The following is a 21,465-nucleotide window of genomic DNA, read 5'->3' as shown; positions in this document are numbered from 1 at the left end:
TTTGGCTCCCGGGGTCCCCCTCGGGGGCGTGGCCCCCTGCCCGCACGTGCCGTGGCCCCGCCCCCTCCGCGCGGCGCCGCGCTCCCATTGGTCAGCACCCACAAAGGCGGCGTGGCCGATATGCAAATGAGCGGCGGGTGAACGGCTGCATTTATTGGCTGCCTGGTGGGCGTGGCTCCGGGGAGGGGCGCGCCGCTGATTGGCCGCAGGGTGCAGCGCGCTGATTGGCCGCGGCGGGGGCGGGGCGGAACGGCGCGCTGCCATTGGGCGAAAGCGCGGGCGGGGCGCGGCCGCGCGCCGCGATTGGGCGAGGCCTGGCGGGCGGGGCGGGAGGGAGCGCCGTGATTGGCGCAGAGCGGGAGGGGCGGGGCCTGGAGCGATGGCGGCGGCGGCGCTGCGGTCCCGGGGCGGCGGAGCGGTGAGAGAGAGCGGAGGCAGCAGCGGCACCAGTGACCCCCAGTTAGACCAGTAACCCCAGTGACCCCGCCCAGTTAGACCAGTGACCCCGCCCCGTGACCCCAGTGACCCCGCCCAGTGACCCCCAGTTAGACCAGTGACCCCCAGTTAGACCAGTATAGACCAGTAACCCCAGTAACCCCTCCCAGTGACCCCAGTGACCCCGCCCAGTGGCCCCAGTGACCCCGCCCAGTAACCCCCAGTAACCCCAGTAAGCCCCAGTTCGACCAGTAACCCCCAGTGACCCCGCCCCCGCCCAGTTAGCCCCTCCCAGTGACCCCTGTGACCCCTGCCAGGGCCACCAGTAACCCCCAGTTATCCCAGTGACCCCTCCCAGTAACCCCAGTGACCCCAGTAACACCCAGTAACCCCTCCCAATACCCCCAGTAACCCCTCCCAGTGCTCCCAGTTACCCCAGTGACCCCTCCCAGTAACGCCCCAGTGACCCCAGTAACCCCCAGCAACCCCCAGTGACCCCTCCCAGTAACCCCCAGTAACCCCTCCCAGTGCCACCAGTCCCCTCCCAGTCCCCTCCCAGTGACTCCTCCCAGTCCCCTCCCAGTGCTCCCAGTTCACCTTTGGACCTTCCCAGTTCCACTCAGGCCCTCCCAGTGCCCGTCCCGGTGCCCGTCCCAGTCCCCCCAGTCACTCCCAGTGCCCCCAGGATCCCCATTCCCAGTGCCCCCAGTGCCCGTCCCAGTGCCCCCAGTCACTCCCAGTGCCCCCAGTCACTCTCAGTCCCTCTCCCAGTCCGTCCCAGTCACTCCCAGTCTCTCCCCGTTGTTCCCAGTTGCTCCCAGTCGCTCCCAGTTGCTCCCAGTCTGCCCCAGTCCATCCCAGTCTGTCCCAGTGCTCCCAGTCGCTCTCAGTGCGTTCCCAGTTGCTCCCAGTTTGTCCCAGTCCGTCCCAGTCATTCCCAGTTTGTCCCAGTCTGTCCCAATCTCTCCCAGTCATTCCCAGTCTCTCCCAGTCGTTCCCAGTTTCCCCCAGCTGCTCCCAGTTTGTCCCAGTCTGTCCCAGTCGCTCCCAGTCGTTCCCAGTTTGTCCCAGTCTGTCCCAGTCTCTCCCAGTTGCTCCCAGTTTGTCCCAGTCTGTCCCAGTCGCTCCCAGTCGTTCCCAGTTTGTCCCAGTTTGTCCCAGTTTGTCCCAGTCCGCCCCAATCTCTCCCAGTTTGTCCCAATCTCTCCCAGTCTCTCCCAGTCGTTCCCAGTTTGTCCCAGTTGTTCCCAATCTCTCCCAGTCCGTCCCAGTCCGTCCCAGTCCGTCCCAGTCCGGCGCTCTCGGCAATGGCGGCTCCGGGGGGGGTCAAAGTCCGTGGGGGGAGGGGCAGGGCCCGGACCCCTCCCCCCCCCCCCGCCATGGCCACGCCCTCCCCGGGGCTGGGGGAAACCGGGGCAAAAATGGGGTGAAAATGGGGAAAAATGGGGTGAAAACGGGGCAAAATGGGGCCAAACTGGGGTAAAACGGGGTCAGGTGGAGTAAATTGGGGCCAAACTGGTCCAAACTGGGCCAAACTGGGCCAAACTGGGAGCCTGTGCCCCCCCAGGTGCTGGCGACGCTGCTGCGGCCCCGGCGCGGCTACAAGAGCACGTTCAGGGTGAGAGGGAAAACCCAAAACAGCCCCAAATCAACCCAAAATGTACCCCAAAAAACCACCCAAATATGCCCTAAAATATACCTCAAAAAACACCCAAATATATCCTAAAATATACCCCAAAACAGCCCCAAGTATGCCCTAAAATATACCCCAAAACAGCCCCAAATCAACCCAAAATGTACCCCAAAACAACACCCAAATATATCCTAAAATACACCCCAAAAAACCACCCAAATATACCCCAAAACAGCCCCAAATATACCCTAAAATATTCCCTAAAAAACCACCCAAATGTACCCCAAAACAACACCCAAATATACCCTAAAATACACCCCAAAACAGCCCCAAATCAACCCAAAATATACCCCAAAAAACCACCCAAATATGCCCTAAAATATACCCCAAAACAGCCCCAAATATACCCCAAAATATACCCCAAAAAACACCCAAATATATCCTAAAATATACCCCAAAACAGCCCCAAATCAACCCAAAATGTACCCCAAAAAACCACCCAAATATACCCCAAAACAGCCCCGAATATACCCTAAAATATACCCCAAAAACCATCCAAATATACCCTAAAATATACCCCAAAACAGCCCCAAATATACCCGAAATATACACCTAATATACCCCAAAATATCTGCTAAAATATCCCCAAAATATCCCCAAATAAACCCAAAATATCCCCACAATATGCCCTAAAATAAACCCCAAAATAAACCCCAAAACCCCCAAATGGCCCCAAACCCCCCCAAATGACCCCAAAGAAACCCCAAAACCCCAAAATCCCCTGGAATGACCCTAAAACCCCCCAAATAAACCCCAAATAAACCCCAAATAATCCCCAAATAATCCCCAAATCTCCCCCAGATCTCCCCCAGATTAACCCGAATCTCCCCCCAGGCCTCGGAGCTGGAGCTGCAGCGCTCGGGGAGCCCCGGGACGCCCCCGAGCCCCCAGGATTTGGTTTTTGGGAAGGTTTTCACCGACCACATGCTGACGGTGGAGTGGGAGCGGGAGCGGGGCTGGGGGCGGCCCAGGATCGGCCCCTTCCAGGAGCTGCGGCTGCACCCGGCCTCCAGCGCGCTGCACTACGCCGTGGAGGTACCAAAACCGCCCGAAATCACCCCAAAAACTGCCCCGAAATAGCCCAAAAACTGCCCAAAATACAGCCCAAAAACTGCCCGAAACCTGCCCGAAAAACTGCCCCAAAACTGCCCAAAGTTACCCCAAACCAGCCCCTTCCAGGAGCTGCGGCTGCACCCGGCCTCCAGCGCGCTGCACTACGCCGTGGAGGTACCAAAACCGCCCGAAATCACCCCAAAAACTGCCCCGAAATAGCCCAAAAACTGCCCGAGAAACAGCCCAAAAACTGCCCAAGAAACGGCCCCAAAACGGCCCAAAGTTACCCCAAACCAGCCCCTTCCAGGAGCTGCGGCTGCACCCGGCCTCCAGCGCGCTGCACTACGCCGTGGAGGTACCAAAACCGCCCAGAATCACCCCAAAAACTGCCCCGAAATAGCCCAAAAACTGCCCCAGAATTGCCCCCAAAACAGCTCAAAAATATCCCAGAAACGGCCCAAACTACGCCGTGGAGGTAGGGGGGAAAAAATCCCCAAAATTCACCCCAAAATTCACCCCAAAAATCACCCCAAAACCAGCTCAAAACCAGCCCAAAACTCACCTCAAAAAGAGCCCAAAAATCACCTGAAAAACAGCCCCAAAATCACCTAAAAACCAGCCCAAAATCCAGCCCAAAATCACCCCAAAACCAGCTCAAAAATCACCTCGAAAACAGCCCGAAAACAGCCCAAAATCACCCCAAAACCAGGCCAAAACCAGCCCAAAATCACCCCAAACCCAGCACTATGCCGCCAAAGTCAGGGGGGAAAAAAATCCCCAAAAATCACCCCAAAATTCACCCCAAAAATCACCCCAAACCACCCCAAAACCAGCTCAAAACCAGCCCCAAACCAGCCCAAAACCGGCCCAAAACTCACCTCAAAAAGAGCCCAAAAATCACCTCAAAAAGAGCCCAAAAATCACCCCAAAACCAGGCCAAAACCAGCTCAAAAACAGCCCAAAAATCACCTCCAAAACAGCCCAAAAATCACCCCGAAACCACCCAAAAATGCACAAAATCCCCCAGATCTGTTCCCCTCCCGCAGCTCTTCGAGGGCCTCAAGGCTTTTCGGGGCGACGACGACAAAATTCGGCTTTTTCGGCCCGAACTGAACATGGAGAGGATGAAGAGATCGGCACGAAGGGTCTGCCTGCCTGTGAGTGCCCAAAAAACCCTGAAATCACCCCAAAATCACCCCCAAAATAACCCTGAAATAACCCCTGAGGGTCTGCCTGCCTGTGAGTGCCCAAAAAACCCCGAAATCACCCCAAAATAACCCTGAAATAACCCCTGAGGGTCTGCCTGCCTGTGAGTGCCCAAAAACCCCGAAATCACCCCAAAATAACCCTGAGATCACCCCAAAATCACCCCAAAATCACCCCCAAAAAAACCGCCCAAATCACCCCAAAAAAACCCAAAATCACCCCCCTGAGAGTCTCCAAAAACCTCAAAAATTAAAAAATAAATAAATAAAAAATCCATCCCAGTCCATCCCAGTTTCCCCCAAGGAGCTCACAGCTCCGCCTGGTGGCGGCTTTTGGGAACTGCAGCGCCCTCCCAGTCCCTCCCAGTCCCTCCCAGTCCCTCCCAGTCCATCCCAGTTTGCTCCCAGTGCCCTGCCCCAGTGTTCCCAGTTGCTCCCAGTCCATCCCAGTTTGTTCCCAGTCGCTCCCAGTCCCTCCCAGTTTGGTTTCAGGCTGTTCCCAGTCCCTCCCAGTCCATCCCAGTTTGCTCCCAGTCCTTCCCAGTCCATCCCAGTTGCCCCCAAACCCCGTCCCAGTCCATCCCAGTCCATCCCAGTCCCTCCCAGTCCCTCCCAGTCCCTCCCAGTTTGTTCCCAGTCCCTCCCAGTCCCTCCCAGTCCCTCCCAGTCCCTCCCAGTTTGTTCCCAGTCCATCCCAGTTTGTTCCCAGTTGCTCCCAGTCCCTCCCAGTCCATCCCAGTTTGTTCCCAGTCCCTCCCAGTCCATCCCAGTTTGCTCCCAGTCCCTCCCAGTCCCTCCCAGTTTGTTCCCAGTCCCTCCCAGTTTGTTCCCAGTCCCTCCCAGTCCATCCCAGTCCCTCCCAGTCCCTCCCAGTCCATCCCAGTCCCTCCCAGTCCATCCCAGTCCATCCCAGTTTGCTCCCAGTCCTTCCCAGTCCCTCCCAGTCCATCCCAGTTTCCCCCCACAGGAGTTCGATGGTCAGGAGCTCCTCGAGTGCATCCGGGCCCTGGTGCGGCTCGAGGGGCGCTGGGTGCCCCGGGACCCCCAGAGCAGCCTCTACATCCGGCCCACCTTCATCGGCACCGAGGTGCTTTGGGCCCAATTCACGGCATTTTGGGCCATTTTGGGTTAATTTGGGGCATTCTGGGGGATTTATGGGGATTTATGGGGATTTGGGGTGAATTCCGGGGGATTTGGGTGCCCCGGGACCCCCAGAGCAGCCTCTACATCCGGCCCACCTTCATCGGCACCGAGGTCAGCGGGGTATTTTGAGGTGAATTCTGGCGATTTTGGGTCACTTTGGGGTGATTCGGGGCCCAGGGGGCGGAATTGGGGTGAATTCCGGGGGATTTTGGGTCATTTTGGAGAGAACTGGGGGGATTTTGGGGGTCCTGGGGGAGGATCTGGGGGGTCTGGGGGAGATTTTGGGGATTTCGGGGAGGATTCTGGGGGGAGATTTTGGGGTTTTTCAGGCGGTTTTTGGCTGGATTTTTGGGCAGTTTTTTGGGGTGATTTTGGGGGATTTTGGGGTTAATTTGGGGGTCTCTTTCCCCCAGCCCACCCTGGGGGTCTCAGCCCCTGGCCGAGCTCTCCTGTTCGTCCTCCTCTATCTGATCAGGCTGTGCACATTTTGGGGGATTTTGGGCAGTTTTTGGGTGATTTTTGAGGCGGTTTTTGGGGGGATTTTTTTGGGGTGAATTTGGGGGATTTTGGGGGTCTCTGACCTGTCCTCTCCCCCAGCCCACCCTGGGGGTGGCGCCCCCCGGCCGTGCCCTCCTGTTCGTGGTGCTGTGTCCGGTGGGGCCGTATTTCTCCGGGGGCTTCGGCCCCATCCGGCTCCTGGCTGACCCCCAGCACGTCCGGGCGTGGCCGGGCGGGGCCGGACACTGCAAACTGGGCGGGTGAGTGACCACAGAGTGACCAGAGTGACCACAGAGTGACCACTGACCCCTGGGTGTGACCAATGGGGGGGTTGGGGGGATATTTGAGGTTTTTTGGGGGGGGTTTGGGATTTTTGGGAGTTTTTTTGGGTTTGTTTTTGGGGATTTTGGGGTTTTCTTGGGGGTTTTTTTGGGGATATTCATTGCGGGTTTTTTGGGGGAGATTGGGGTTATTTTGGGGTTATTTTTGGGGTATTTTTTTGGGTTATTTTTGTGGGATTTTGGGGCTATTTTTGCAGGGGTTTTTTTGGGCATTTGGGGGTTAGTTTGGCTATATTTTGGGCTATTTTGGGGCTATTTTTGTGGGCTTTTGGGGGTATTTTTTGGGTATATTTTGGGCCATTTTGGGGCTATTTTTGCAGTTATTTTTGGGCTATTTTGGGGCTATTTTTGCGGGGGTTTTGGGCTATTTTTTGGGGTTATTTTGTGCCATTTCAGGGCTATTTTTGCGGGGGTTTTTGGGCTATTTTGGGGCTATCTTTGCGGGGGTTTTGGGCTATTTTTTTGGGTATATTTTGTGCCATTTCGGGGCTATTTTTGCGGGGGTTTTTGGGCTATTTTTCGGGGTTATTTTGTGCCATTTCGGGGCTATTTTTTGCGGGGTTTTTGGGCTATTTTGGGGCTATTTTTGCGGGGGTTTTGGGCCATTTTTTTGGGTATATTTTGTGCCATTTCGGGGCTATTTTTGCGGGGGTTTTTGGGCTATTTTTTGGGTATATTTTGTGCCATTTTGGGGCTATTTTTTGCGGGGTTTTTGGGCTATTTTTTGTGTATATTTTGTGCCATTTTGGGGCTATTTTTGCAGTTATTTTTGTGCCATTTCGGGGCTATTTTTGCGGGGGTTTTGGGCTATTTTTTGGGTATATTTTGTGCCATTTCGGGGCTATTTTTGCAGTTATTTTTGTGCCATTTTGGGGCTATTTTTGCGGGGGTTTTTGTGTATATTTTGTGCCATTTCGGGGCTATTTTTGCGGGGGTTTTTGGGCTATTTTTTTGGGTATATTTTGTGCCATTTCGGGGCTACGTTTGCGGGGTTTTTTGGGGTATTTTTTGGGTTATTTTTGCAGTTATTTTTTTGGGTATTTGGGGGTTATTTTGGGTATATTTTGGGCTATTTTGGGGCTATTTTTGCGGGGTTTTTGGGCTATTTTTTGCGTATATTTTGTGCCATTTCGGGGCTATTTTTGCGGGGGTTTTTGGGTATATTTTGTGCCATTTCGGGGCTATTTTTGCGGGGTTTTTGGGCTATTTTTTGGGTATATTTTGTGCCATTTCGGGGCTACTTTTGCGGGTTATTTTTCCTTGTTTTTCTCCAGGAACTACGGCCCGTGCCTGGAGCTGCAGGAGGCGGCGCGGGCCCGCGGCTGCCAGCAGGTGCTGTGGCTGCACGGCCCCGAGCGGCTCCTGACCGAGGTGGGCACCATGAACCTCTTCGTCTTCTGGGAGCGCCCGGACGGGGGTACGGGGGGACGGGGCGGGTTTGGGGGGTCTGGGGGGTCCCGGGGGGGTCTGGGGGGGTCTGGGAGGAAATTTCGGGGAAATTTCGGGGGTCCCGGGGGGATTTGTGGGGATTCTGGGGGGTTTGGGGGGTCCTGGAGGGGATTTGAGGGGAGAAATTTGGGAGGATTTGGGGGGATCGGGGTGGGGATTCTGGGGGGGAAATTTGGGGGGAAATTTGGGGGGTCCTGGGGAGAAATTTGGGGGCTCCTGGAGGGGGTTTGAGGGGGGGAAATTTGGGGGGATTCTGGGGGGATTTGGGGGGGTTTGGGGGGATGGGGGTGGGGGATTCTGGGGGGATTTGGGCAGGGTTTGGGGGGGTTCGGGTGGGAATTTGGGGAGAAATTTGGGGGGTCCTGGAGGGGATTTGATGGGGGGAAATTTGGGGGGATTCTCGGGGTATTTGGGCAGGGTTTGAGGGGGTTTGGGGGGGGAATTTGGGGGGGAAATTTGGGGGATCCTGGGGAGAAATCTGGGGGGTCCTGGAGGGGGTTTAAGGAGCTGGTGACGCCCCCCCCCCGAATGGGCTGATCCTGGGAAGATTTGGGGGTCCCTGGGGGGGGTTTTTGGGTGGTTTTTGGGTGGTTTTGGGGGTCCCGGGGGGTTTTTGGGGGGGTTTTGGGCGGTTTTTGGGGTCCCGGGGGGTTTTTTGGGTGGTTTTGGGTGGTTTTTGGGGGTCCCGGGTGTCTCTGACGCCCCCCATGTCCCCCCAGGTCAGGAGCTGGTGACGCCCCCCCTGGACGGGCTGATCCTGCCGGGGGTGACGCGGCAGAGCCTCCTGGAGCTGGCCCGAAATTGGGTGAGGGGCTCGGGGGGGGTTGCAGCAGGTTTTGGGGTCAGATTTCGCCGAATTTTGGGCAGTTTTGGGGCAGATTTGGGGCAGATTTGTGGCGGATTTGGGGTAGTTTTGGTGCAGTTTTGGTGCAGTTTTGGGGTCAGATTTGGGCCGAATTTTGGGCAGTTTTGGGGCGGAGTTGTGAGGATTTGGGGCAGTTTTGGGGCGGTTTTAGGGCAGATTTAGGGCAGATTTGTGCGATTTTGGGGCAGATTTGGGGTCAGATTTGGGCCGAATTTTGGGCAGTTTTGGGCCCGTTTTGGGGCAGTTTTGCGGCGGTTTTGGGGCAGTTTTGGGGCGGTTTTGTCCAGATTTGGGGCAGATTTGGGGCAGTTTTGGGGCCGATTCGGGGCAGTTTTGGGGCGGTTTTGGGGTGGATTTGGGGCAGTTTTGGGGCCGATTCGGGGCAGTTTTGGGGCGGTTTTGGGGTGGATTTGGGGCAGATTTGTGCGATTTTGGGGCAGTTTTGGGGCAGATTGGGGCAGTTCTGGGGTGGATTTGGGGCAGATTTGGAGCAGTTTGGGGGCAGATTTGGAGCAGTTTTGGGGTCAGATTTGGGCTGAATTTTGGGCAGTTTTGGGGCAGATTTGGGGCCGATTTGGGGCGGTTTTGTGGTGGTTTTGGGGCAGATTTGGGGCGGTTTTGGGGTGGATTTGGGCCGAATTTTGGGCAGTTTTGGGGCAGTTTTGGGGCGGTTTTGGGGCAGTTTTGGAGCGGTTTTGGGGCGGTTTTGGGGTGGATTTGGGACAGATTTGTGGCAGTTTTGGGGTGGATTTGTGTGGATTTGGGGCAGTTTGGGGTGGATTTGGGGCAGATGTGGAGCAGTTTTGGAGCGGTTTTGAGGCAGATTTGGGGTGGTTTTGGGGCAGTTTTTGGTTGGATTTGTGTGGATTTGTGGAGGTTTTGGGTCAGTTTTGTGCAGATTTTGTGGCAATTTTGGGGCGGTTTTGGGGCGGTTTTGGGGCGGTTCCGCGGGTGCCCCATCGAGACCCCTCCCCATATTTCCCCCCCCAGGGGGAGTTCGAGGTGCGCGAGGCCCCCCTGGCCATGGGCAGCGTCCTGGGGGCGCTCAAGGGGGGGCGGCTCCGGGAAATGTTCGGGGCCGGCACCGCCTGCGTGGTTTGCCCGGTGGGGGAGATCCTGTACCAGGAGCAGGTGCGGGGATTTGGGGGGGTCCGGGGGGATTTGGGGGGTCCTGGGGGGGATTTGGGGGTCCCGGGGGTCCGGGGGGTGTCTGGGGACTTGGCGGGGTTACGGGGTTTGGGGGTTTAGGGGGAGTTTTTGGGGTTTTGGGGGGGATTTTGGGGAGATTTTGGGGTGTTTGGGGAGGGATTTGGGGGGTCCTGGCGGGGTTGGGGGGGTCTGGGGGGGGGGTCCCCAATAGCCCAAAATGTCCCCAAAATATCCCACAGAAATGTCCCCCTAAAAATATCCCCCAAAACGTCCCCAAAAAACTCCAAAAATATCCCCAAAAAATCCCCCCAAAAATCCCAAAAATCTCGAAAAATATCCCCCAAAAAATCCCAAAAAAATGTCCCCAAAAAAATCCCCAAAAAATCCCCAAAATCTCGAAAAATATCCCCAAAAATATCCCCCAAAAAATCCCCAAAAAATAAAAAAAAATCCCCCAAAATATCCCCAAAAACATCCCCCAAAAAATCCCAAAAAATATCCCCAAAAATATCCCCAAAAATCCCCAAAAATATCCCAAAAAATCCCCCAAAAAATCCCAAAAATCTCGAAAAATATCCCCCAAAAAATCCCCCAAAAATCTCCCAAAAATATCCCCCTAAAAATCCCCAAAAATATCCCCAAAAATCTCGAAAAATATCCCCAAGAATATCCCCAAAAATATCCAAAAAAAATCCCCCAAAAAATCCCCAAAAATCCACAAAAATATCCCCAAAATCCCCAAAAATATCCTCAAAAAATCTCCCAAAAATCTCCCAAAAAATATCCCAAAAAATCCCAAATAGCTCCAAAATATCCGCAAATATATGGAGATTTTTATGGGGGATTTTGGGGGATATTTTGGGGAATTTTTGGGTGTATTTTGGGGGATATTTTTGGGATTTTTTTTGTGGGTATTTTGGGGGATATTTTGGGATGTTTTTGGGCATATTTTGGGGAATATTTTTGGGGTATTTTGGGGGATATTTCTGGGATATTTGGGGGATATTTTGGGATGGTTTTGGGGGTATTTTCGGGAATATTTTTGGGATATTTTGGGGGGTATTTTGGGGGATATTTTGGGATGTTTTGGGGGGTATTTTGGGGGATATTTTTGGGATATTTGGGGTATTTTGGGGGATCTTTTGGGATGTTTTTGTGGGTATTTTGGGGAATATTTTGGGATGGTTTGGGGGAATCTTTTGGGGTATTTTGGGGGATATTTTGGGATGTTTTTGGGATGTTTTTGGGGGGTATTTTGGGATGGTTTTGGGGGTATTTTGGGGAATATTTTGGGATGTTTTTGGGTGTTTTTGGGGGATATTTTGGGATATTTTTGGGGTGTTTTTGGGGAATATTTTGGGATGTTTTTGGGTGTTTTTGGGGGATATTTTGTGATGTTTTTGGGGTGCCGGTGACCCCCCCGCGCCCCCCCCAGCTGCTGTCGGTGCCCACGATGGAGAACGGAGCCAAAGTGACCACGAGGTTCCTGCGGGAGCTCAGCGACATCCAGGTGGGAACGGGGCGGGTTTGGGGCCTTTTGGGTGAAATTGGGGAAATCCGGGGGAATCGGGGAGAGTTTGGGGGAAATTGGAGGGAAATTTTGAAATTTGGGGGAAATTTGGGGGGAAATTTGGGGGAAAATTTGGGGTGGAATTGGGGGAAAATTTGGAGGAATTTTTGGGGTGAAAATTTGGAGGAGATTTGCGGGATAGTTTGGGAAAATGTGGAGGGAAAATTGGGGAAAATTTGGGGGAAAACCTGGGAGGAAATTGGGAGAAATTTGTGGGAAAATTGGAGGAATTTGGAGGGGAAATTGGGAGAATTTGGGGGAAAAAATGGAGGGAAAATTGGGAGAAATTTGGGAAAAATCAGGGGGAATTTTGGGGGAGATTGGGGAAGAGAAATTTTGGTGGAAATCTGGGGGGATTTGGGAGAAATTGGGAGAAATTTGGGGGAAATTTGGAGAACAAAGTGGGACAAATTTGATGGAGGTTTAGTGGAAATTTGGGGGGAATTGGGGAGAAATCTGGGGAAGATTTGGTGGAAATCTGGGAAAATTGGAGAAAATTTGGGGGAAAATTGGGAGGAATTTGGGAAAAAATTGGGGGGAAATTGTGGGGGAAATTTGGGAGGAAATTGGGGAAAATTTGGGGGGAAATTTGGGAGGAAACTGGGGGGAATTTGGGGGGGAAATTTGGGGGAAAATTTGAGAGAAATTTTGGTGGAAATCTGGGGGGAATTGGGTGAAAAATTGGGAGAAATTTGAGGGAAAATTGGGTGAAAAATTGGGGTAAATTTGCGGGGATTTGGGGGGAAATTTTGGGGGAAAAATTGGGGTAAATTTGCGGGGATTTGGGGGGAAATTTTGGGTGAAAAATTGGGGTAAATTTGCGGGGATTTGGGGGGAAATTTTGGGTGAAAAATCGGGGTAAATTTGCGGGGATTTGGGGGGAAATTTTGGGTGAAAAATCGGGGTAAATTTGCGGGGATTTTGGGCGGAAAGTTTGGGGGAAATTCGGGGAAGTTTGGGTAACGAGGGGGGGGTGAAGGGGAATTTGGGGAGTGGTCCCGGTGACCCCGCCCCCCCGTTTTTGCCCCCCCAGTACGGCCGCGTCCCCAGCCCGTGGGCCCAGCCCGTCTGACCCAAAACGCACCAAAAATGCCAAAAAAACCCAAAATCGAACACTCCGGACCCTTTCTGGGGAGGGGTCCCCAATTCCCCTCCCCCCCCTCCCCAAAGACCCCAGACCCTTTTTGGGGGGGGGGGGGGAGGGTCCCAAATTCCCCGCCCCCAGCTCAGCCCCTCCCCCCCCCCCGTGCAATATCTGAGCTGACCCCGCCCCCTCCTCCCCTCCCCCCTCCCCAATCTGGGGGGTCCCGCCCCCTCCCCTCCCCTCCCCCCCCCAGTGCTTGAAAAGCCTTAAACGACCCCAAAAATCCGGGACCCCTCCCCCAGCCACCAAAGGTCAGCAGAGGGGGTCGTTAATAATAAACAGCCATTGATTGATTGATTAATTAATGATTGATTGATTGATTGATTGATTGCGGATTGGGGGTTGATTGATGGGTTGATTAATTGATTAATTAATTGATTAATTGATTGGTTAATGGGGAGGAGGGAGTGGGGCAGGCAGGGGAGGGATGGGGCGTGGCCAAAATGTCCAAAAATTTCCCCAAAATGTCCCCAAAATATCCAAAAATATCAAAAAATACCAAAAAAAATCCAAATGTCCCGAAATATCCCCCAAAAAAGTTTCTAAATATCTCAAATACCCCCAAAATCCCCAAAATGTCCCCAAAATATCAAAAAATATCAAAAAATACCAAAAAAAAATCCAAATGTCCCGAAATATCCCCCAAAAAAGTTTCTAAATATCTCAAATACCCCCAAAATCCCCAAAATGTCCCCAAAATATCAAAAAATATCAAAAAATACCAAAAAAATCCAAATGTCCCCAAATATCCCAAAAAAATTTCTAAATATCTCAAAATACCCTCAAAATCCCCCAAATGTCCCAAATGTCCCCAAATGTGCCCAGAATATCCCCAAATTTCCCAGATATCCCCAAAATGTCCAAAAATACCCAAAATATCACAAATGTCCCAAAAGTTCCAAATATCCGCAAATGTCCCAAATGTCCCCAAATCCCCCCCAAAAGTCCCAAATATCCCAAATATTCCAAATATCCAAAATATCCCCAAATATCCGAAATATTCCGAATATCTCGAATGTCCCAAAATATCCCCAAATGTCCAAAATTTTCCAAATTCCCCAAATATCCCAAACGTCCCCAAAATCGAACTTTTCAGCCTTTTTTTTTTTTTTTCCAAAAATCTCTTTTATTTCCCCAATTTTTCCCCCATTTTTTACAAAACCATCCGAGAAAATAAATAGGATTTTTTTTGGGGGGGGGGACTCAAATAATAACAATAATTACAATAATAATTACAGTAATAATTACAGTAATAATTACAGTAATAATTACAGCAATAATTAATTACAATAATGACAATGATGACAATAATAATAATAATAATAATGACGATAATAAAAATAACAATAATGATAAAAATTAAAATAATAATAAAAATTAACAATAATAACAATAATAATTAAAATTAACAATAATAATAAAAATAACGGCAATAATAATAAAATTACCAATAATAATAATAATAATAATTAACAATAATAATAAAAATAACAATAATAATAAAATTACCAACAATAAAAATAGAAATACCAATAATAAAAATAAAAATACCAATAATAATAATAATAATAATAATAATAATAATAATAATAAAAATACCAACAACAATATTAAAAATGCCGACAATAACAATAAAAACGACAACAATGACAATAAAAATAACGTTAAACCCAATAAAATATCGACATTATTCATCAATAATTGCAGTTCCCGCGGCCCCGGGCGGGGCGGGGCCCCGCGGGGCGTTTTGCATAGATCAGAATAAATTAGAATAAATTAGGGCGGGGTCAGAGGCGGTTGCGCAGCAGGACGAGCGCGCGCGCGGCCCAGTCCAGGTACAGGTGCAGCCCCCGCAGCAGCGCATGCGCGGCGCGCACCGCCCCCCACGGCGTCACCTGCGGGGGCGGGGTCACAGCCGGGGACGGGGCGGGGCGGGGCAGCGACAGACGGGACACCTGGGAGGGGACAGAGGGGTCAGGGACACACCTGGGGACACCTGGGGGACACCTGGGAGGGGACAGAGGGGTCAGGGACACACCTGGGGGACACCTGGGGGTCAGGGACACACCTGGGGGACACCTGGGAGGGGACAGAGGGGTCAGGGACACACCTGGGGGGTAAAGGGACACACCTGGATACACCTGGGGACACCTGGGAGGGGACAGAGGGGTCAGGGACACACCTGGGGACACACCTGGGGACACAGGGACACACCTGGACACACCTGAGGACACACCTGGGGACACACCTGGGGGGACAGGGACACACCTGGAGGACACCTGGGGGGAAAGGGACACACCTGGCGGGTCAGGGACACACCTGGGGACACACCTGGGGGGTTAAGGGACACAAATGGGGGGACAAGGACACACCTGGGGACACACCTGGAGGACACCTGGAGGGTTAGGGACACACCTGGGACACACAGGGACACACCTGGCGGGTCAGGGACACACCTGGACACACCTGGGGACACACCTGGGGCACACGTGGACACACCTGGGCACTCACCTGTGCTGCTGACCCCCTCTTTCCCCAAGCCCCGCCCCGGCCCCGCCCCGCCCCGCCCGGCCCCGCCCCCAGGCGCTCACCAGGTGCTCCAGGCGGCCCCGCAGGCGCTCGAGGCGCCCCCGCAGCGCCCCCAGCGGCGGCTCCAGGCCCCGCAGCGCGACCCCGGCCCGGCGCAGCCACTCCAGGAGGCGCTGATAGCGCAGGAGATCCGAGCCCAGGCGGGGCAGCAGCGCCGAGGCCTGGGGGACAGGGGGGACAGGGGGGACATTGGGGACACTGAGGGACATTGGGGACATTGGGGACATTGGGGACAATGGGGACACTGAGGGGTCAGGGGGCATCGGGGGACATTGGGGGGATTGGGGACATTGGGGACAATGGGGACATTGGGGACATTGGGGGGACAGGAGGCGCTGGTAGCGCAGGAGATCCGAGCCCAGGCGGGGCAGCAGCGCCGAGGCCTGGGGGACAATGGGGACATTGGGGGCATTGGGGACATTGGGGACACTGAGGGGTCAGGGGGCATCGGGGGACATTGGGGACATTGGGGGGATTGGGGACATTGGGGGACACTGGGGAAATTGGGGGACATTGGGGGGATTGGGGACATTGGGGACATTGGGGACACTGGGGACACTGAGGGGTCAGGGGGACATTGGGGACAATGGTGACAATGGGGACAATGGGGACACAGGGGGACACTGGGGAGAATGGAGGGGTCAGGGGACATGGATGGACACAGGGGGACACTGAGGGGTCAGGGGGCATCGGGGGACATTGGGGACATTGGGGACAATGGGGACAATGGGGAGATTCGGGACATTGGGGACAATGGGGACACCGAGGGGTCAGTGGGACATTGGGGACATTGGGGACATTGGGAACATTGGGGGCAATGGGGACAGAGGAGCCCCCAGGCCCACATGGAGCCCCCAGCCCCATAGGGAGCCCCCAGCCCCATAGAGGAGCCCTATAGGGAGCCCCCAGCCCCACACGGAGCCCCCAGCCCCATGGACCCCCCAGCCCCATGGAGCCCCCAGCCCCACAGAGGAGCCCCCAGCCCCATAGGGAGCCCCCAGCCCCATAGAGAAGCCCCCAGCCCATAGAGCCCCCAGCTCCATAGGAAGCCCCCAGCCCCATAGAGAAGCCCCCAGCCCCATAGAGCCCCCAGCCCCACACGAAGCCCCCAGCCCCATAGGGAGCCCCCAGCCCCATAGAGGAGCCCCCAGCCCCATAGGGAGCCCCCAGCCCCATAGAGAAGCCCCCAGCCCCACGGAGCCCCCAGCCCCACCTGGATGTTGGGCAGCTCCAGCGCGCTCATGGCCAGCACGGGCAGCGAGTCCATCTTGTGCTCCCCCTCCGCCGGGAATCGCGACTTCTGTCGCGACAGCAACGACAGGGGCGGGGTCAGCCCTTGCCACGGCCCCCCCCCCCCAATCTCCCCTAAATCTCCCCAAATCCCCTCAGCGAAACTCGGGGAGATTTGGGGGGATTTTGGGGGGATTTGGGAAGGTTTGGGGGAGATTTGGGCAGATTTGGGGGAGATTTGGGGGGATTTGTGGAGATTTGGGGAAGATTTGGGGGGATTTGTGGAGATTTGGGGAGGTTTGGGGGAGATTTGGGGAGGTTTGGGGGGATTTGGGGGAGATTTGGGGGTATTTGGGGGACATTAGGGGAGGTTCGGGGAGAATTTCGGGGGATTTGGGGAGATTTGGGGAGTTTTGGAGGGATTTGGGGAGATTTGGGGATATTTGGGGGACATTAGGGGAGGTTCGGGGAGATTTTGGGGGAATTTGGGGAGTTTTGGGGAAGATTTGGGGGAGATTTGGGGGTATTTGGGGGACATTAGGGGAGGTTCGGGGAGATTTTGTGGGGATTTGGGGGATTTGGGGGATTTGGGGAGATTTGTGGGAATTTGGGGAGGTTTGGGGGAGGTATGGGGGAGGTTTGGGGGGTTTTGGAGGGATTTGGGGAGATTTGGGGGATTTGGGGAGATTTGGGGGACATTAGGGGAGGTTCGGGGAGATTTTGGGGGATTTGGGGAGATTTGGGGAAGATTTGGGGGAGATTTGGGGGAGATTTGGGGAGGTTTGGGGGGATTTGGGGGAGATTTTGGGGGGATTTGCGGAGGTTTGGGAGTTTTGTGGAGGGGCTCGGGGTTCCCGGGGGTCCCGGGGGGGGGTCCAGGGGTCCCGGGGGGGTTTCGGGGGTACCCACGAGCAGCTCCAGCAGCGCCTTGGTGTCCCCCAGCAGGGCCTTGGCCAGGTGGATGACGCTGTCCAGGTCCCCGCGCGCGTCCGGGGGGCTCGGGGGGCGCGGGCGGGGGGCGAGCGCCAGCCCCGGGCCCGGCCACAGCCCCGGCCACAGCCCCAGCAGCGCCAGCAGCGCCCGCCACGGAGCCCCTGCGCGAGATTGGGGGAGATTTGGGTGAGATTTGGGGGATTTTGGGGAGATTTGGGGGATTTTGGGGAGATTTGGGGGATTTTGGGGTCACAGCCCCGGCCACAGCCCCAGCAGCGCCAGCAGCGCCCGCCACGGAGCCCCTGCGCGAGATTGGGGGAGATTTGGGGCATTTTGGGGAGATTTGGGGGATTTTGGGGGTCACAGCCCCAGCAGCGCCAGCAGCGCCCGCCACGGAGCCCCTGCGGGAGATTGGGGGAGATTTGGGGCATTTTGGGGAGATTTGGGGGATTTTGGGGTCACAGCCCCGGCCACAGCCCCAGCAGCGCCAGCAGCGCCCGCCACGGAGCCCCTGCGCGAGATTGGGGGAGATTTGGGGCATTTTGGGGAGATTTGGGGGATTTTGGGGGTCACAGCCCCAGCAGCGCCAGCAGCGCCCGCCACGGAGCCCCTGCGCGAGATTGGGGGAGATTTGGGGCATTTTGGGGAGATTTTGGGGAGATTTGGGGGTCACAGCCCCAGCAGCGCCAGCAGCGCCCGCCACGGAGCCCCTGCGGGAATGGGCGAGATTTGGGGCATTTGGGGGAGATTTGGGGGATTTGGGGAGATTTGGGGGGATTTTGGGGGATTTTGGGGAGATTTGGGGGTCACAGCGCCAGCAGCGCCAGCAGCGCCCGCCACGGAGCCCCTGCGGGAGATTGGGGGAGATTTGGGGGATTTTGGGGAGATTTTGGGGAGATTTGGGGGTCACAGCGCCAGCAGCGCCAGGAGCGCCCGCCACGGAGCCCCTGCGGGAGATTTGGGGGATTTTGGGGGATTTGGGGGATTTTGGGGGCCACAGCCCCAGCAGCGCCAGCAGCGCCAGCAGCGCCCGCCACGGAGCCCCTGCGGGAGATTTGGGGGAGATTTGGTGGGATTCAGGGCGATTTTGGGGAGATTCGGGGGGTCCCGGGATTTGGGGAGATTTGGGAAGATTTGGGGGGTCCCAGGAACCCCGGAATTTGGGGGAAGATTTGGGGCTTTGGGGAGATTCGGGGGGTCCCGTGAATGCCGGGATTTTGGGGAAGATTTGGGGATTTGGGGAGATTCGGGGGTCCCGTGAATGCCGGGATTTGGGAGCCACGGGAATCGCGGGTTTTGGGCGAAGATTTTGGGATTTAGGGGAAGATTTGGGGCTTGGGCACCCCGGAAATCCCGGGATTTCGGGGGCGTCCCGGGACTCGCGGGGCCCGGGATTGAGGGGATGGAGGATCCCGAGGGGTCCCGGGGGTGTCGGGGACGCCGCTCCCGTTTTTCCCGTTTTTCCCGTTTTTCCCGTTTTTCCCGTTTTTCCCGGGATTCCCGGAGCTGGAGGACCCCGGGAACGCCGGGGCTGGGAATTTTGGGGCTCCATACCGGGAATTCTGGGGCTCCATCCCGGGAATTTTGGGGCTGCATCCCGGGAATTTGGGGCCGAAGGATCCCGGCGCTCCCGCCCGGCGCTCCCGGGAATTTTGGGCATTCCCGGGAATTTTGGGCATCCCCGGGAATTTGGGAATCCCCGGGATTTGCGGCTCCCGGGAAAACCGGAGAATCCCCGGGAACGGGAGGGTTCCCTCGGGCTCCCGGAATTCGGGGAATCTCAGAATTTGGGGCTCCCGGAATTCGGGAATTCTGGGCTCGGGAATCGCGGGAATTGCGGGGATTTTGGGGTCCCCGAGCGCGGCTCTCCCGGGATTCCAAAATTCCTGGATTTGGAGACACCCGGGAATTTCGGAATTCGGGACTCTCGGGCTCGGGAATTTCGGGATTTGGGGCTGCCGGGACGGGGAAAACCGAGGACCCCTCGCAATTTCGGGCATTCCCAGAATTTCGGGACTCCCGACGTTTGGGAATCGCGGGATTTTTAGGAGGGCGCTCCCCAAATTTTTGTGCCAACCCAAATTTTTGTGCCAACCCAAATTTTTGCGCCAACCGCGCTCTCTCCCGGCTTTCGGGGGGGCTCTCCCAGCAATTCGGGGCTCCCAAAATTCGGGGGCTCCCGGATTTTGGGAACGCCCGGGAATTTCGGGATTTGGGGCTGCCGGGACCGGGAATCCCTCGCACTCCCGAAATTTCGGGACTCTCGGGATTCAGGAATCGCGGGGTTTTTGGGAGGGCTCCCCAAAATTGTTTCCTCCCCAAATTTTTGTGTTCGCTCTCCCGGCTTTAATGGGCGGGGGGGTCTCGCAGCAATTCGGGGCTCCCAGAATTCGGGGTTCCCGGGCAAAATTGGGCAAAATTGGGCAAAATTGAGCAAAATCGGGCAAAACCGGGCAAGACGCGGGACCGCGGCTCGGGGTGGGGTGGGGGCTGCGGGCGTGGGGCCGCGCGTCCTGTGCGGTCCCGGCCTGGAAACTTTGATGCGGGGCTGAGTCAGGGGCGGCGGCGGCGGCGGCGGCGGCACCTGCGGAGCCCCCGCGCGTGGGGGGCCCACCCGAGGCAGGGGGGGGGGACACAACAGCGCGGGAGGGGGGTCCCGAAACCCCCGAAATCCGCCCCAAAATAAACCAACAAAAAAATAACAACACCGAACCCCGCGAAGGGAGCCCGGCTGCGTTCACACCTGGGCAGCCCCACGCGTGCCCTCCCTCGCTCGCTCGCTCCCTGCCCGCCGCCCCCACGCGTGTCGCGGGGCGGGCGCGGCCGCCGCGGGCGGGCAGGTGCGCCGGGGCCGTTTGCGGTTTGAGGCGCGGCCGCCGCTGCCCGAGCCCCGCGGCCACGCGGGCGGAGTGGACGCGCCCGCTCCCGTGGGGCGCGCGCGCGCTCGGGGGGGGGGGGGGGGGTGCGGGGCGCGGACCCCTCCCCACGCAGGGAATCCCCCCCGGGACCCTCCCCATGCCCGGGGGTCGCACGCGCGGTGTCCCCCCCGTGTCCCCCCGCCCCAGGTTCCCGGTGGGTGTCGCGCCCTCCCCGCCCCACGCGCGCCCGCGGGCGGCACTCACGGTTCATGGCGGGACGCGGGGGTCGCTCCGCGGGGTCCCCGCAGCCGCGCGGGGGTCGCGCTCCGTGCGCTCGGGGCTCCGCTCCCGCGGGTGGCGCGGCGGGGTCACCCCACGGTCACCCGTGACCCGCTCGGGGCCGGTCCCGCGCGGGTCCTGCCGCCGCCACCGAGGGGCACCCGCGACCCCGGCCCACGGCCGCTCCCGGGGCCGCTCGGCGCGCCCTCCCCACGGCCACGCGGGACGCGCCGCTGCTGCCGGTGCCGCTGGCCGGGATTGTCCCCAAACGGCCGGGATTGTCCCCAAACCGCTGGGGCTGTCCCCAAACCGCCGGGGCTGTCCCCACGCTCCGGGACGGTCCCCACGCACCGGGGATGTCCCCAAAACCGCCGGGATTGTCCCCACGCACCGGGACGGTCCCCACGCACCGGGACGCGCTCCGGGGCTGTCCCCACGCTCCGGGATTGTCCCCACGCTCCGGGGCTGTCCCCACGCTCCGGGGCTGTCCCCACGCACCCCGACACGCTCCCACTCCTCTCTGCCTCTCTCCCTTTCACGCCCCCCCCTCAAATCCCTTCCCCGCCTTCCTCCTCCTCCTCCTCCTCCTCCTCCTCCCCGCGCCGCTCGCGGCCGCGTTCCCCCCCCCGCGTGTTTTTTTGGGGGGTGGGCTCGGGCCGGTCCGGGTCTGTCCCGCGCGTCCCGCGTGTCCCGGTGTCCCCGCGTGACGCCCGGCGCGCCGCCCGCCCCCTTTATAAACCCCCGCGGGAGCCGCCGCGGCCGCCGCCGCCGCCGATGACACATCCTGAGTCACGGCTTTTCCATTCAGCAACGGCCCGGGGGGAGCGAAACCCCCCACGGCGGCCCCCGGACACGCGCGACCCCCCCGGGACCCCCCCGGGACCCCCCCGGGACCCCCCCGGGCCGAGCGGGGCCGAGCGGGACCCCCCAGCACCGACGGGAGGGAGGAACGGGACCCCCGAGAGGCGGCGGAGGAGGGGAAGGGGCGCACCTGGAGGGGGGGGTGGACCGGGACCGAACCGGGATCGGGA

The 21,465-nt window shown here is 57.1% G+C and overlaps 2 protein-coding genes across 2 annotated transcripts; one reads left to right on the top strand and one right to left on the bottom strand.

Annotated features, from left to right (window-relative positions):
- Positions 1–352: 352 nt before the first annotated feature.
- Positions 353–12,846, top strand: LOC139586740 (branched-chain-amino-acid aminotransferase, cytosolic-like). Its single transcript, XM_071420339.1, has 11 exons — positions 353–418; positions 2,003–2,053; positions 2,963–3,163; positions 4,228–4,338; positions 5,354–5,473; positions 6,127–6,287; positions 7,643–7,785; positions 8,537–8,622; positions 9,673–9,813; positions 11,267–11,341; positions 12,435–12,846. Exons 1-11 carry the CDS (start codon positions 380–382, stop codon positions 12,471–12,473), a joined length of 1,167 nt encoding a protein of 388 aa, XP_071276440.1. The 5' UTR covers positions 353–379; the 3' UTR covers positions 12,474–12,846.
- Positions 12,847–13,148: 302 nt separating this feature from the next.
- On the bottom strand, positions 13,149–19,028 carry IL11 (interleukin 11). Its single transcript, XM_071420340.1, has 5 exons — positions 18,572–19,028; positions 17,274–17,457; positions 16,348–16,434; positions 15,137–15,295; positions 13,149–14,500 (listed from the first exon to the last, which is right to left on the bottom strand). The coding sequence occupies exons 1-5, from the start codon at positions 18,955–18,957 to the stop codon at positions 14,333–14,335; spliced, it is 984 nt and encodes a 327-aa protein (XP_071276441.1). The 5' UTR covers positions 18,958–19,028; the 3' UTR covers positions 13,149–14,332.
- Between the last annotated feature and the right edge of the window lie 2,437 nt (positions 19,029–21,465).

Source organism: Agelaius tricolor, unplaced genomic scaffold, assembly GCF_023055355.1.
Source record: "Agelaius tricolor isolate 1412-34295 unplaced genomic scaffold, bAgeTri1.0.p SCAF_136, whole genome shotgun sequence".
In the NCBI taxonomy this organism is placed as follows: Eukaryota; Metazoa; Chordata; class Aves; order Passeriformes; family Icteridae; genus Agelaius; species Agelaius tricolor.
Note: the sequence above shows the minus strand (reverse complement) of the source record. Positions and strands in the feature narration are given on the sequence as shown.